General features: G+C 40.5%; 1 protein-coding gene across 2 annotated transcripts in view; it reads left to right on the plus strand.

Moving 5' to 3' along the window:
- TMEM8B (transmembrane protein 8B) overlaps positions 1–15,309 on the plus strand; it is a 72,712-nt gene that overhangs the window by 24,043 nt on the left and 33,360 nt on the right. The window contains exons 1-2 of one of the 2 annotated variants that reach the window (XM_007498791.3): positions 87–433; positions 7,225–7,432. Coding sequence is in view for 1 of the 2 variants with exons in the window: in XM_056806079.1 (XP_056662057.1) it covers positions 7,225–7,432 (208 nt within the window). In the remaining variant the exon portion in view is untranslated. Of the gene's footprint in view, positions 1–86; positions 434–7,224; positions 7,433–15,309 lie in introns of those variants that run through there. The other variant, XM_056806079.1, reaches the window with a different exon arrangement.

A 15,309-nucleotide genomic window follows, 5' to 3' on the forward strand; every position in this document is an offset into this window, starting at 1 on the left:
TGCCCCCCCACCCCCCATATTCTGATGTCACAACTGAGACCTCCCACCCTGGGAACTTAATCCTCTTTTTTTAAACTCTTACTTTCTGCCTTAGAAAGTTGGTTCCAAGGCAGAAAAGGGGTAAGTGCTTGGCCAGGGTCACACAGCTAGGAAATGTCTGAGGTCACATTTGAACCCAGGACCTCCCAGGCATGGTTCTCTATCCACTGAGACACCTAGCTGCCTCCAATCTAATCTTTTGTTTTCCCATAAAGTGAGACTCAGTGCTGTTATATGTCAGGACTCATGTCCTCTGCCCTAACCAAGGTTTTCTAACACTGATGTCAGCCAAAAGAGACTTCAAGGACTTGGGGTTGGTTTTACATCTTTTGGTCCAAAGAGCTTTCTGCTCTGAGGATATCTATTTACCTCCTCACTTCAAGGACTCTTAGAGGTAAGAAAGCCAAAGATATCAGGTGATTACTAGTCATTATTGTTAATATTATTAAATATTTATCATTTCCAAGTACTTTGAATCTTTTATCTCATTTGATCATCACGACAACCTATAATGCATATGGTAAGATTATTATTATCTTTTTTTGTATATGTTAAGAGATTGAAGCTCATGGATGTAAGACCTTCCTTAAGGTCATACAACTAATGCTTGAATATAGGTCTTCTTAACTCTTGGCTCTTTCCAGTACACTTATTCTCCTCTGGAGGCAATGTGTCTATTATGACCTGAATAGACTGCCCTTACTTAGGTTGGGTATATACAGAAGATGGGGGAGCTACGTTGTTGAAAAAAAAAGCTGTGTTTTATGGGAGACTGTTGGTACAACTTGCTGTCCTTGAAGAGTTTCTTGCTGTCTGTTCCATATAAAGCTGGAACTTTAGAGCTCTTTGCCTGCTATAAATTTCTCTTTTTACTATCTGACTTAGAGTAAAGAAGTATGAGCAAGTATGCCACTTGCTTTGTTACTGGTACTTAGTACTGTAGTGGTAGTGGAGGGAGGTTGAGAGTTCCTAAGATCATAGTTTTAGAACAGGGAGAAACCTTATAGGCCATCTGGTCTTATTCCCTCATTTTATGGTTGAGAAAAATGAGTCTTGTTTGATCCTGAGCTGGCATGTTGACCATACTCTGTTTTCTTCCTGTCATCTGCTCATTTTACCTGCTTTGGCTAGAAATTTGGCCCTGTTTTAACTCAGATTTGCCCTGCCCCCTCCGTCTTGGCTGGGTACCTCTTGGCTTCAACCTCTAAATACATCTCAGTCTGAATAATTATCTGCCTTTGTCCTGCAAATACTGGCTGCTGCTCACACCTGCAATTTGGCCATAACCTTTTAGCTATATTGCTGAGTATCAATCACCAGCATTACTTGCTGACCTTCTGTGCTGCTCCTCTGCAGGTGATTGTTCCCAGGGATTGGACTCAGCCAAATGAGCTCATTTTGGGAAGCTCGTGCCAATCATTTAGAGCTGTGGAGTGAGTAAGTCCAAGGCTATCATTCAGATGCTAAAAGAGGAGGAAATGCAACACTCCATGGATAGTAACTAGCTTACTGAGGAGAACCAGATTAGCTTCAGGCCCCTTTCCAGCTAGAATACATTTAATTCCTTTTACACCAGAGATTTAATGCTACTATATCAGCCAAAATGGAATGATGAAGTATTACTTTGGGCCCCTCAGTCCTCCAAAGATCACATGAAGATGTGATTTTTCTGACTGGATAGTCCAGCCTTTGGGATATTCCCATGTGGTTGAGAACAGCCAGCATAGTTCAATAGAAGTGGGCTTGAATTTTGGTACCACTATTTGCTACCCATTGGAAGACATTTGCTTATTGTCCAAGGGCCAACCCCATTCATAAAATGAGGGGGTTAGACAAGATGACCTTTAATAAACCTAGGAGTCTCTTACACAATTCCTTTAAGAGAATGTAATCGCCGAGTTGTATCTGGTATTTGAAGACTTGGCAATGGAAGGAAATTGAGAGTTCACAAGATCATAATTTTAGAATTGGAAGAGGCACTACTGGCTATCTTGTCTGATCCCTTTATTTCATGGATGAGAAAAATGAGGTTGTATAATTTGCTTTATTTAAATTTTGTTAGAGATAGGATTTGATGACTCAAGTTGGACCCTCTGTCCACTATGCCTCATTAGAATATAATCAGAGGCTATATAAGTATCTTAAAACCTGTGGCTCAGCACTTGGACTAGTGCCATGAGGACCAGTTCCAGGAAGGCAGTAGTGAGTCAATTTGGGATGAATATGTTTGGGGGGAACTGGCCAAAATTCTGCCTCTCTGTCTGGTTGGACTTTCAACTTGGAGCCCTCCACTGAAGAACAACACCCTTATCAGCCCCCAGTTGCCATATCTTAAGATTCCCAAGCAAATGCAGAAGAATTAAGAATCCAGCCTTAGTTTTCACAAGATGAAAAAGACAAGCATTTCTTTGATGTTAAATTGGTGTGTCTCCATCATGAGTAAATGAACTAAGTATTCCGTCACCATCAAGAGATGATATGATTCCACTTTGTGTTGTGGAGTATCAGCCACCCTTCCCTAAGGCCCCAATGGTAGTGGAACAAAGACCCTCATACTTTATCCTCTGGGGTCCTTTCCTTTATGCCCTAACTCTAGGAACAGGGTCTTATGCTTAGACATTACTCAATAAATTACAAACTTCTCATAAAAATGACCTTAGACAATACCTAAACTGGATCTCTGATTCTTTCTCTCTCCACCCCATTTTTTCCTTTGGGGTTTTGGAGAACTCTGTTGACCAAGATCTCAAGAAACATGTGAGCATTCCATCTTATTATCTAAGATCAGTTCTGTGGTCCCTTTCGGACCATCTCCTTGACTTCTGACCTAATGATTCTCGAGAACCAGGTTCTGTGCACGTACAATGAAAAACACTAAAAAGGCAGATTACCCTGATATAACCTAATCTACCCTTCCTGGTAAGTTTGTTGGCAAAAGACAATATGACCTGGCCATTACCCAGTATAAATGAGCTAATGTTCACTTCTGTGTATTGTCTGATACACTGCAGGGCTAGAAACAGCTTTACTCTATATGAGAGAATCAGCCCATGTGGTTTAGGCATTCAATTTGGTATAATAGAAAAAAATGGTGGGCCTGGAGCCAGGAGAAACTCGTGTTCAAATTCTGCTCCTGACACTTATTGGTCATTTTTATTTCTCTGTGCCTGAGCTTCCTCATATATAAAACGGAGCTGATAATACCTGCTTAGCTACATCACAAGGTTGTTTTGGTGGTAAAATGAGAGAATGTATGTATAAAATGCTTAATAAATCTTTAAGTGCTATTATTTGTAGCTTACTGTGAATTTGAGGACTTGTTGAACCTCATTGAAGTGGAGTCTTTTTTCTCCTATGCCATGGAACCCATGCTTGGCACTCAAGTCCTGATAGGAAAAAATTATTCTTTTTCTGAAACAGACCAGTTTCAGAATTAATGCAAGTCAATCCCATTGAGCAAGGATTCATCTCTCCATGTACTTCCTCTCCCAGAACTCATAGTCTTCTTGAAAAAAGAGTGGGGAATTGGGAGTCAAATGATGTCAGGGCTCTCAACTAGATCAGCATCTGTGCCTTCTACCTTTTCTATCATTCCTATGCATTCACTCTGGAAAGGGATGATTTCTACTAACCAAACTGGATTATGGTGGGGGAGGTGGAAGTATACAATTTGGTCTAACAGGGAAAACCTGAAGATCAGACTCCATAATCTGTCTGAGCTATATGAACACATTGTGATGTCATTCAGATTATGCAATGTGCCAGTGGTCTTGAAGAGGTTTTTAAAGGTCATCTTCCAAGACCGGTTGGACCAGTGCATGATCATCTGCTTAGATAATTTTCTCATTTACATTACCCTCTTTAAAAAACAACCCTTGGGGGCAGCTGGGTGGCTCAGTGGATTGAGAGTCAGACCTAGAGATGGGAGGTCCTAGATTTAAATCTGACCTCAGACACTTCCCAGCTGTGTGACCCTGGGCAAGTCACTTAACCCCCATTGCCCAGCCCTTACTACTCTTCTGCCTTGGAGCCAATATTGACTCCAAGACGGAAGGTAAGGGTTTAACAACAACAACAACAACAACAACAACAACAACAACAACAACAACAACAACAACAACAACAACAACAACAACCCTTACCTTCCATTTTAGAATCAATGCTATATATTGGTTCTAAGGCAGAAGAATGGTAAAGGCTGGACAGTGGGGAATAAGTGACTTGCCTAGGGTCACACAGCTAGGAAGTTTGAAGTCAGATTTGAACCCAGGACCTCCCATCTCTGATTCTGGCTCTCAATCCACTGAACCACCTAGCTGGTTCCTACCTTCTTAACCAAGATTTTCTCATTCCCCTTTTCTAGGCTTTGATCTATGTCAATCTTGGATTAATTACAATCTTTCATCAGATCTATATTCTGTCCCTTTCTCCTCAGGCCATATTACTGAACTGTCATCACTAGCACACACCAGCATTTCCTGTCTGACTTTCCCCATCAAATAACTCATATGGGTCCCTTCCTTGACCAGTTTTACTTGTTTTGAATACCCCATCATCTTGCTTTGAATCCCCTGTCATCTTGACATCAATCCAACACATGTATTCTTATTCTTATTGCACCAGCCCTAGGAGTGAAATGGGGTGGATGGGATTTCTTCTGAAGTCTTTTGGTGTCTTATAGATCAACTTGCAAGTCTACTTTGGCTGTAACCAGATCTCTCCACCATCATTTCTCCATGATCTAGTACATATACTTAGAGAAATTGGTATCTATAAAGACTTTTCTGCAAGCTGTTAGGAACTTGCAAGATTTGAAAGGTACAGGAGAGGTCATTAGCTCCCCTTGTATCTGATAAAGAATCTCCTCTAAGATGCCCCCACCAGTGTTCATCCTTTCTCTTGGAGTCATCTTGGAATGAAGTATCCACTTCTTCCAAAGCAAGGTATCCAAACCTTCCAAGGTCTTTCTTTTGGACAACTTTTAAGGCTAGGAAATCTTTCCTTAAATTAAATTGTTCTGGCATCTATAGCTACCCCCAATACTATCATCCTTCTTTGTCCCCAATTCTCTCAGCTCTTCATTCTCCAGGGCTAACATAGTGATAGCTACAAGTAGATTTAGGACTGGAAATGACGTTAGAGGTTTTCTAGTTCAATCTTTTTTTTTTTTTAAACCTTTACTTTCTGTCTTAATGGCACTTTTTAAGATAGAAGGGCAGCTAGGTGGCTCAGTGGATTGAGAGTCAGATCAAATCTGGCCTCAGACACTTCCCAGCTGTGTGACTTTGGGCAAGTCATTTAATCCCCATTGCCTAGCCCTTAACACTCTTCTGCTTGGAACCAATATACAGTATTGATTCTAAGACAGAAGATGGTTTAAAAAAAATTTAATTAATTAATTAATAATATTTTCCCATGGTTACAGTAAGGATTTTTAAAAAGAAAAATTTAAGACAGAAGAGTCGCAAAGGCTAAGTAAATGGGGATAAGTGACTTGCCTAGGGTCATGTGACTAGGAATTCTCTGAAATCAAATTTGAACCCAATTTTTCCTATCTCTAGGCCTGGCTCTCAAACCACCAAGCCACTTGGTTGCTTTCAATTCACATATTTTAAAAGGTGATTTTTGTCAAGAAAAATAAGGCAATCTAAAGTACAAAGAGTTACCTGTGAGTCACTTGTATTTCCCTACATGGGGGGATAAGGATCCCTTGGATGACCTTGTACCACTCTTAGCCTCAAAGGTGGAGGTCTAGCCAAGGAAAAGCTTTACTGAGTATTTGTTTCTGAATTGGTCTGGAAACTAAATAAAGAGACTCTCCTGCTAGCCTGAGATAGATTTGGGTTGGCAGCACATCCAGATCAAGTGGGGCCCTCAGTCCCTCCAAGAACATACTTCCTAGTCTTAAAAACCATTCCCTCCCTGCCTGGGTTACTGTCCTTCTGATTAGCAGCAGCCCTTGGTTTCTGTGGGTTTTGCCCTCGTCTCTTTACTCGGCTCCAGAGAGTCTTGTCCTGGGCTTTAACCTGTCCTACACTGACCCTGCAGATATCTTCTTTGTCAACCTGCATCTATTAAATACATAAAATGTGACACACAATGTACCAGGGTCTAGATATATGAAGACAAAAATGTAGTTCCTGGCTCATTCTATTGAGGAAAATCATTATGGCTTTGGGTTCCCAGGAGTCTCACTCTTGTTTGGGTCCCTTTCTCCCTGTCCTATTTGATTTGGCCAAAGCCTGTTCACCAGCCGATTGTTAGAGCTGGTCCTGCCCTTCAGTGAAGCTTGACCAGCATCCCTCCTCTGACACTATCTTTGAGTGAATCACTTGTCTGCCTCGGGCCTCAGTTTCCCTATTTGTAAAATAAAGAATTTGAATCAGATGGCTTCTGAGGTGCTTCCAGCTCTAAATGGATGATTTAGACTGGCTTGGTTTGTCTGGTGGCCATGCCACCTTGGCTATGGGCATTGCAGGTACCTGGTATCTTCGTCACTGCATTTCCTCGGCAGTCAGAAGCAGACTGTCTCCTCTTGTTTGAAAGCTTGTACACCCCCTCTAGACCACCCACGGGGTTCCTGCTTCCTGTCTGCAGAGTGCTGCCAGCTTCCAGCTCATTTGCAGAGCTGAGATGACTGAACTGAACTGAATGAATGATCCCTCCTGACTCAGGTTTCCAGCCCCACTCACTTTTCCTAGCATCACTTTGATGACTCATTGCTCAGAGATCCCCAGGGGAGGGCCTGCCTGAGGTTCCTTAATTATACTCAAAGAATACGAGGCGTTTTAAATGTTTAAAAGCATATAATAACCCAACAAGGGTAGGCTGTATGTCAAATTCCCTCATCCTTGACTTTTCACAGAACATCTTAACTCTGGAGTCCTGATAGCTTGATCCTTTGACCTTATGCCCCGACAGTGGACAGACAGCCTTATCCTAACCCCAGACATCCTGACTTCTCTCCATCTTCCCAATCCTTGACTGCTTGGGGGAGTGTGGTCCATGAGAAGTCTGCCGGTGGCGATAGTTGGGTATGCAGTGGACAGTTCCAGCTTGTTTTCTTTATGATTTGGATGTAATCTTTCTCTTTTTTTCTCACTCTAATCCCTGTTTGTTCTTCCATTTTCTGCCTTCTCCTATCTTATTTTCTGTCCCTGGTTTACCTTTTCATGTCTCTCCCAGGTATTTCCGCTCAGGAGCACCCCCTGTAATAAACCCTTTGAATACACACTTCCCGCCAGACACAGTGGTGCCAGGGGTCTTCTCATTGACTCTCAGCTGGACGTTGCCCAACCGAACCTCAGGAATCTTCAATGTCAGCAGCCCCTTGCCTGGGGATTGGTTCCTGGCTGCTCACCTTCCCCAAGCCCATGGACGCATCTCTGTCAAGGTGAGTCAAGCCCTTTCTCCATGCTCTTCTTGGTTGAGTGCTGTGGTGGAGAACCAATCCTAGCCCAATTACCCTAGGTCCAACTCTAGTCCCCCCACCCCCATTCTAGTGGTTGGATTCTGGAAGAAGCAGATCAGAAATCCAACCCAGAGGAGACAATTGTGGCTGAACGTTGGTAGGGAACTTAAGTCTAAGTCAATGCAATTGAGAGTTCCCAGTGCTTCCTCGCCTATCAGGTCTGTGATGGAGAAAACTAAACTTGGTGACCTATGGGAATTTGCATATCCTTGCACTGGTAAGGTAAATTATTTTTACTAAAGTTATTATTAATTATATTTATTGTTATTAACTAAAATGGTAAGCTAAGTAATAAAAGTAGTAATGTGAAATGTTTTATTTATGGCTTTAAAGCTCTTCACCTATACAATCACATTTAGTCCTCACAAAAACATAGGTAGGACAAAAATGATCCCCATTATATAGGTGAGGCAGGTGAGGCTGAGAGAAGGTAGAGGTCCTTGTCTAAGGTAACATCACTAGTAGGTAGAAGAGAATTCATCACTGGTACCCATGACAAACCCAGGGCTTTCTAGGAACAGGAGGGAAGATAAAGACTGAATCCTGATAAGCTGATTATGTTTAAGGAGAAAGAAGAGTCATGACCCTTAAAAAGATTATGCTAAATTTATGTTATACCATTATAATATGCCATTTTAATGATCTATTATATTATACAACTTATATGATAAACTCTTTTCCATCATCATACCATGTTCTAGTACCTAAACTAGCTTTCTAACATTATGATTTTTTTTGATTCATCATTTTAAAATTTGATTTATTCAGTGCAATCCAATCCAATAAACATTTATGAAATATCTACTATGTACAAATTAGAGGCAATGTAGCATAGTGGATGGAGATGGAGACTTTTGAGTCAGGAAGAATTGGTCTCGTAAAGTTTTTGGCGGCTAATAGCTGTGCCACCTTGGTCAGGTCATTTTTTTTCTTTGTGAGGAAAATTCAGGAAATTCTCTAAGACAGCCCCAAGTCATGGACAGGTGTTAGGGTGTCTTATGTTGTTGAAGGGAGCTGCATAGTTGATGAGACCCCAGATCTTTTGTTGATTCCTTCATTTATTATGCACAATGCACCAAATAACAATGATAGAGGATTTCCATCTCTTTCTTCAACGGATTTATAACCTAGCAGGGTAACATGTACACAAATAACTCTAAGCCACCCCTCCCATATGATTGATGGCATAGGAGAGGTGTCTGACTGACTGAAAAATCCAAGGAGGAAGGCATCATTTCTAACAGGGAGGATCTGGGGAGTTTGGCTTTACAGAGGAAGGTGGGCCTTGAAGAAAAAGGACTTCAAAAGGTAACCTGGTAGATATGGGGAGAGTTGTTCTTGGCAAGAGGGATACCATATGTAATTGCTCCACAGTGAGAGGAGGCTGAAGTGAAAGAGGGAGTAGTGTAATTGGTTTGGAGTGTAGAGGGTGTGCAGGGGTGCTGTAAAATAAGGTGGGGCAGGTAACTCACAGCTAGATGGTGGAGCACCTTGAGTGCCAATCGAAAGAAGAGGCATTTTTATTTGGTAAGCCATGAGGCTTAACAAAAACTCATGAAAGTTTTTCAAGGAGGCAGTGATGCTATTAGATGCTTTCATTTCTGTAGGGATTAAAATAGATATCAACCCTTGGAAGTAGGTGCTATTATTATACCCATTTTACAGTTTGAGGGAACTAAGGTAGACAGGATCACATGGCTAGTAAGTGTGTGAGGCTAGATTTGAACTCAGATCTTCCTGAGGTCAGGCATAGCCCTCTATCCACTGTGGCACCTGGCTTGAGGAGAGGGAAGAGTCCTCTTGGTCTGTTTCCCGACTCACTGTTGATGTCTCTCTCCTGATGGCCTCTGAGTTTTAGCGTTCTCCTCCAGGATACTTCTGGTTTGGACCCCAAACCGTGCCTTCTTTTCATCTCTGTCAGTTGTGCTGTTCTTTTTAATTCTCTTGCCTTGAGAAGAGCCGCCGTCAATCCCTGAGCATCAGGAGTTATGCCTGATCAGTCCATCATGCCACCTAGTGGTGGGATGGGACTCGATTTGGCTTTTTAAGTCCTCTTCGAGTCACTCTCCAGACAATATTCCAGGACACCTTTGTAGCCCGAATCTCCATTGTACAGCAAGAGGAAGAACAGAGCAAAAGAGGACCAGTAATTCATAGCGGGTAGTATGGAGAAGCGTAAGGAAGCACCAGCAAAAGCGTCAGACGTGTTTATACGAACATTCAAAGTACCTGTAACCAGAAGGGTGGCTGTTAAGATACTTTTGAGCAATATTGTATGATGATTGTCTGTGAAAACCTGTCTGCTCTCAGCAACGCACTGATCTGGGATATCCTGAAATGGCAGGGAATGCTCTCCACCTGCAGAGAAAGAACTGCTGCAGTCGTCCTTCACATCGGGGCATTATGGCTTTATTTGGGGGGGTTTGACTATGGAGGACTTTGCTCTTACAACAATGACCAACATGGAAATGTGCTTTGTGTGATAATAAAAGTAAAATTTAAAAAGATACACATAAGGCAAAGTGACTTAATCAGATGGAATTGATAATTCAAATTTGGCCCTGAATGTAGATACCTTATTTAAAAAGAATAGAATAGAGAAGTCAATTTTTTTTCTTTCTAGTTTTATTAATGTCCTTTGAACACTATAATCATTTCCCCCATATGCTTTGTCGCCCCAACCTTTTTTGTAACTAAGAGAAATATAAAGTATAAGCAAGTCAAGCTCTGCAAATCCAAACACATTTCCTGGTGGAATTTTTTTTTCCTAGGACCAATGATTATTTCTATGAAGTTGAGTTCCAGATAGGTATCCAGACCTAATCTCTCTCTAAACTCTAGTCCCATATTGTTAGATGCTTGCTGGATCTCTTTGCCTTATTGATCAATGTGTCAAACTCAACATGTCCAAAATACAACTTGCTGTCTTTCCATCTAAGCCCATTTCTTCCTCCAAACTTATCTTTGTTTTGCTAAGGATACAACTATCCTTCCAAGTAGTTGGATTTTTAACCTGGTAGTTAATTTTTGACTCTCCACTTTTTCTTTACCCCATATTCAATCAACTGTCAAGTACTGGTTCTGTATCTCTTGCCTCCCTCCCATTTTCTCTGCTTACGTGACTATCATACCATTTCAGGTCCTTATAGTTTCTCACCTGAATTATAGTGACAACCGTTCTGTATTCACCATTTTCTTCTCTCCAATCCTTTCTGCCATAATAGTTTTTCTAAGATACAGTCCTGATCATCCTACTCTCCCGCTAAAAATATTTAGTGGTTCCCTTTTGCCTCTAAATAAAATACAAACTCCTTATTCAGGCATTTAAGCCCCTCCTAAAGTGACTATAACCTATATTCCCAGCATTATTTAACATCATTACTTTTCTTGCACTCTATGTTTCAATCAAAATGGGCCATCTCAAACTAAACATTTTATCTCCTGCCTCTCTACATCCTCCATGTCTGGAACGTCTTCCCTTCTCATCTCTGTCTTTTGCTTTGAGGCTCAGCTGTGGTGCAGCATCCTCATCAAAGTCTTCCTTGATATATCTAGTTTCTTAGAAGATAGCAGCAGGTATGGCATACCAAGTAGTCTTTGTCATTGAATTTAAGTGCAAACATCATAAGATGTTATATGCTTATTCATATTCTGGAAATTACAGGACTACCAGACAGTCTGGCCAGTTAAACTGTAGTATCTCTGGTTGAATCAAGTGCCAGGATAGTGTAAAGATAAATGATAAGGGATAGAGAAAAATGCAGATTGTCTTTAAGAGGAAAGGAGGAGAATTTAGACACAAAACCTGGGAGAAGATTCTGGAAGGAGAAGAGGATCTTGGGAGTTTACTGGGTTTAACAGTCTCTCCTGATCTGGCTTTCCTCTGAGCTGGTAAGGAGGATCATTACTCTGGCACCCCCTGGGAAAAGACTAATCTTGTGGAAAGATTAGGAATTCCTGGGTTGGGGAGTTGCCTTGGAGGAGATCTGCCTTTCCCCTGAAGTACAGAGATCAACCTGTTAGAAACAACTTGGTTAAGGCAAACCCAAAGGTTTTGTCACCTGGGATTTTGGGTTTGCCTAGGAAGCCAACCCCAGACTCCCAGGCTTTGGGTAAGGACTCAGTACATCTGTGGTCTTGCATCCTCAGCCTTTTAAAGACAATCTGTAATATATAGGTAGTCAGATAGCTTTTTGGGGTCTAGGATAAGATCAGGGAGTGAATAAGAAGGGCTTGAGAAGACCAGAAGAGCAAACCCTGCAAGGGGAAGCATGGATTGGTGGGAGGAGCTATAGCTGTGTAGATTTTTAGGACCTAATTTATCATTTCCTTACCCTCAATAAACTTTTTTTTAAAATAATAATTGCAAGGTTTGTGCTTCACTGGTCCTAGGAGGTTCCTAGTTGGGTTTTTAAATTTCTAATCCCTCTAGGTCCTTTCCATTAAACTATCTCCTTTTGGAGGTAGTTTTCTCTTTCAATAGGGAGATGTTCTTCGTACAGATGCAGTATTAGGAGATACTCTGTGTGTGTGTGTGTGTGTGTGTGTGTGTGTGTGTGTGTGTGTGTGAAGGAGGGGAGAGAGAGGGGGGAGATAAAAGAGAGGGGGAGAGAGAGGAGATAGAAAGAGAAAAAGAGAGAGAGAATTGGGGAGACACCGTTTTATTTTTTAAAATTATTTTATTTGGTCATTTTCATACATTATTCATTGGAAACATAGATCATTTTCTTTTCCTCCCCCCCCTCCCACCACCCCTCCCCTAGCCAACGCGCAATTCCACTGTGTATCACATGTGTCCTTGCTGTTATTGGTATTTGCATTAGGGTGCTCATTTAGAGTCTCTCCTCAGTCATATCCCCTCAACCCCTGTAGTCAAACAGTTGCTTTTTCTCAGTGTTTTTACTCCCACAGTTTGTCCTCTGCTTGAGGATAGTGTTTTTTCTCCTAGATCCCTGCAGATTTTTCAGGGACGTTTCATTGCCATTAATGGAGAAGTCTATTACATTTGACTGGACCACAGTGTATCAGTCTCTGTGTACAATGTTCTCCTGGTTCTGCTCCTTTCACTCTGCATCACTTCCTGGAGGTTGTTCCAGGAGACACTGTTTTAATTGATATAACATTCACCCTTTGCAGAGTGAGAAATCAGGTTTTTCATTATATATTTTTGAATCAACTCAAAGTGATTAGGTCTCATATCAAAGCCTATAGAATTTGTTCAAATAGGGCCATTGATAAAACTGAAAAGAGTAAAGTGCAGAGGATTCCTAGGTATCCTCAGAGAGACTTTATTTACTTATTCAGCAAATATTGGGGTAACTAAGTATAAGATACTATGTGGGGTGATATAAAGGTATATTGACATAAAGTTATTCCTTGACTCAAGGAACTTGCAAGATAATTGATAACCTATGTGTGAACAATTACAACATTAAATGGGATGTAATAGGCATCATATGAATCCTACAGACCAAGTGGTATAAGTATTCAAAGGAGGGACAGGTTAATTCAGGATGGACTGATCATGAAAGACTTCATTGAGGAGGTGTTAATTAAGCTGGGCATTGAAGGGGGGGATGGATAGGGACTTAAACTGGTAGAAATGGTTTGGCAGGACACTCTAGGCAAGGGGAGCAAAGGTGTGGAAGAAGGAATTCTTGAGTTGAGTTTGGAAAACAATGAGGAATACCGTTTTGATAAGTATAGAGTTCAAGTAATGGTAGATAGGGTGGAAAAAATCATTTGGGACCAACTGGAAAGTTTAAATGTTAGACCAGACTTTAATTTTTCAGGCAATGGGGAATCTTTGAAGGTTTTTGAGTAATGGAATGCTGCAAGCAAAATGGGTCTTGGAATCATTAATCTGGCTATGCTATGCAGAAAGGGGAGAGGATTAAGGCAGGAATGCAAGTTATTAGATTGTTTCAATAGCTCATATTTGAAGTAATAAGAAACTGAATTGGAACAGTTGGCAGTGAGAATAGAAAGAAAGAGAAGGTTGTAGGAGAGAATGCAAAGGAAGACATGTAGAGTGAAATCATAGAAATAGTCAAAGACGTTTCAGTCCAGGGAGAATTATGCTGCCTTTAGAAGAGGGAGATCTGGTTTGGGAGGATCTTTCCACACATAGGACATTGGCTGTATCATTCTAAATTCCCAGGTGGTAGATCAACAAAGAATTATACCGTTTCCCATGGAATTGCCAAAATAATCTTCCTAATGCATAGATGTGACTGGCACTCTGCTAAAAACTTTTGGTGATATCCTATTAGCTCTAGCTCTAGGATAAAATAAAAACTCTTTAAAGATATATTTAAGAGTTTTCATAATTTGATTACAACCTACTTTTCTAGCAGTGTTTTCATTTTAAATACATTCTAGCCAAAATGGATGTCTTTGAACCTGATATTTCTTCTATTTTTGAGCAGTCATGCAAGTTATTTGCCATGCCTGGAATGACTTCTTGCCTCATCTTGGCGTCTCAGCATCCTTATATTCCTTTTTTTTAAACTTTTATTTTATTTTATTTTTTATTTTATAATTTATTTCTTTAGAATTTTTTTCCTTATCTTCCTTTGAGGTTCTACTTGGGCACCATTTCCTCTGTGAAGGCCCTCCTGTCATTAGAGCCTTTGGGTACCACTTCCTCATACTGTTGGTATTCTTTCTCTTCTCCCATTACTTAATATTTACTTATCTGTATACATGTTGTATACCTCCATTTGACATGTAAGCTCATTGAGGGCAGGGACCATTTTTTTTTGTGTACTTAGCATATAGCACAGTACATAATATATAATAGGTCCTTAATAAATGTTTATTAAATTGAATTGGACTACATGAAAACCAGTACCCATTTATCTAGTGTTTTTTTTAGGTATTTCCTAGTATTAAGATGCCTAAGTTGCTGAGGTATCTAGAGTGAATATTTGGTATCTTTCAGGAGTTGTCTCCATTCCTCAAAGATAGATGTACTGGTCAGATGCTTCCTGTCCCAATGTGTCTAACTTCTCATTTTTGATGGTCATTTAGAAAGTACTTTAGTACTACAACAATGAATCCAAAACAATATGATAAGTACAATTTAAATATATTTTTGGTTTAAAATTATATTGTATAAGCTAAGGGAAACCTGAAGGTTTTAGTTGACTATGAGCTCAATATGAGCCAACAGCATGACGTAGTTTTTTAAAAAGAGAATACCATCTTAGGCTGAATTGAGTGTATAATGTCTAGAAAAGTAAAGAACCAACTTTTACAGAAAAAGTGATTAATAGTCCTATAGTTCTAGAACACATCTGGAGTATTGTGTCCATTCTTGAGTGCCATACTTCAAATGAAACAGTGACTAGCATATCTAGCAGAGGATGGCGAAGTGTGCAGAAACCATGTGTTAAGAAGAGTGTTTGAGGGCACTAGGGGTGAATAGCCTGTTCAAGAGAACACTCTGTGTGTGTGTGTGCGTGTGTGAAATGACACTATATCTCCATTCAATATTGGAAAGGGCTATTATGGGTAAGAGGACTTTTTTCCTAAGTAGCTTGAGAGGAAAGAACAAAGATTGCCACTTGGACACTGGAGATAGGCAGATTTTTAGTTTGTTTCATAAAAGAACGTGCCCTCTGATGGAACAGGCTTACTTGTTATTAAGCTTTCTGTCCTTGAACGTGTTCAAAGCAATGCCAGGTGTTCAGTTACTTTGAATAACATAGAAGGGATTCCTGCATGGAGTGGGTGGTTGGACTAGATGATATTTAGAGGCCCTTTCTACTTTAAGATTCTGTGATTTTAGGTCTTTG

Source organism: Monodelphis domestica, chromosome 7 (genome assembly GCF_027887165.1).
Source record: "Monodelphis domestica isolate mMonDom1 chromosome 7, mMonDom1.pri, whole genome shotgun sequence".
Taxonomy (NCBI): domain Eukaryota; kingdom Metazoa; phylum Chordata; class Mammalia; order Didelphimorphia; family Didelphidae; genus Monodelphis; species Monodelphis domestica.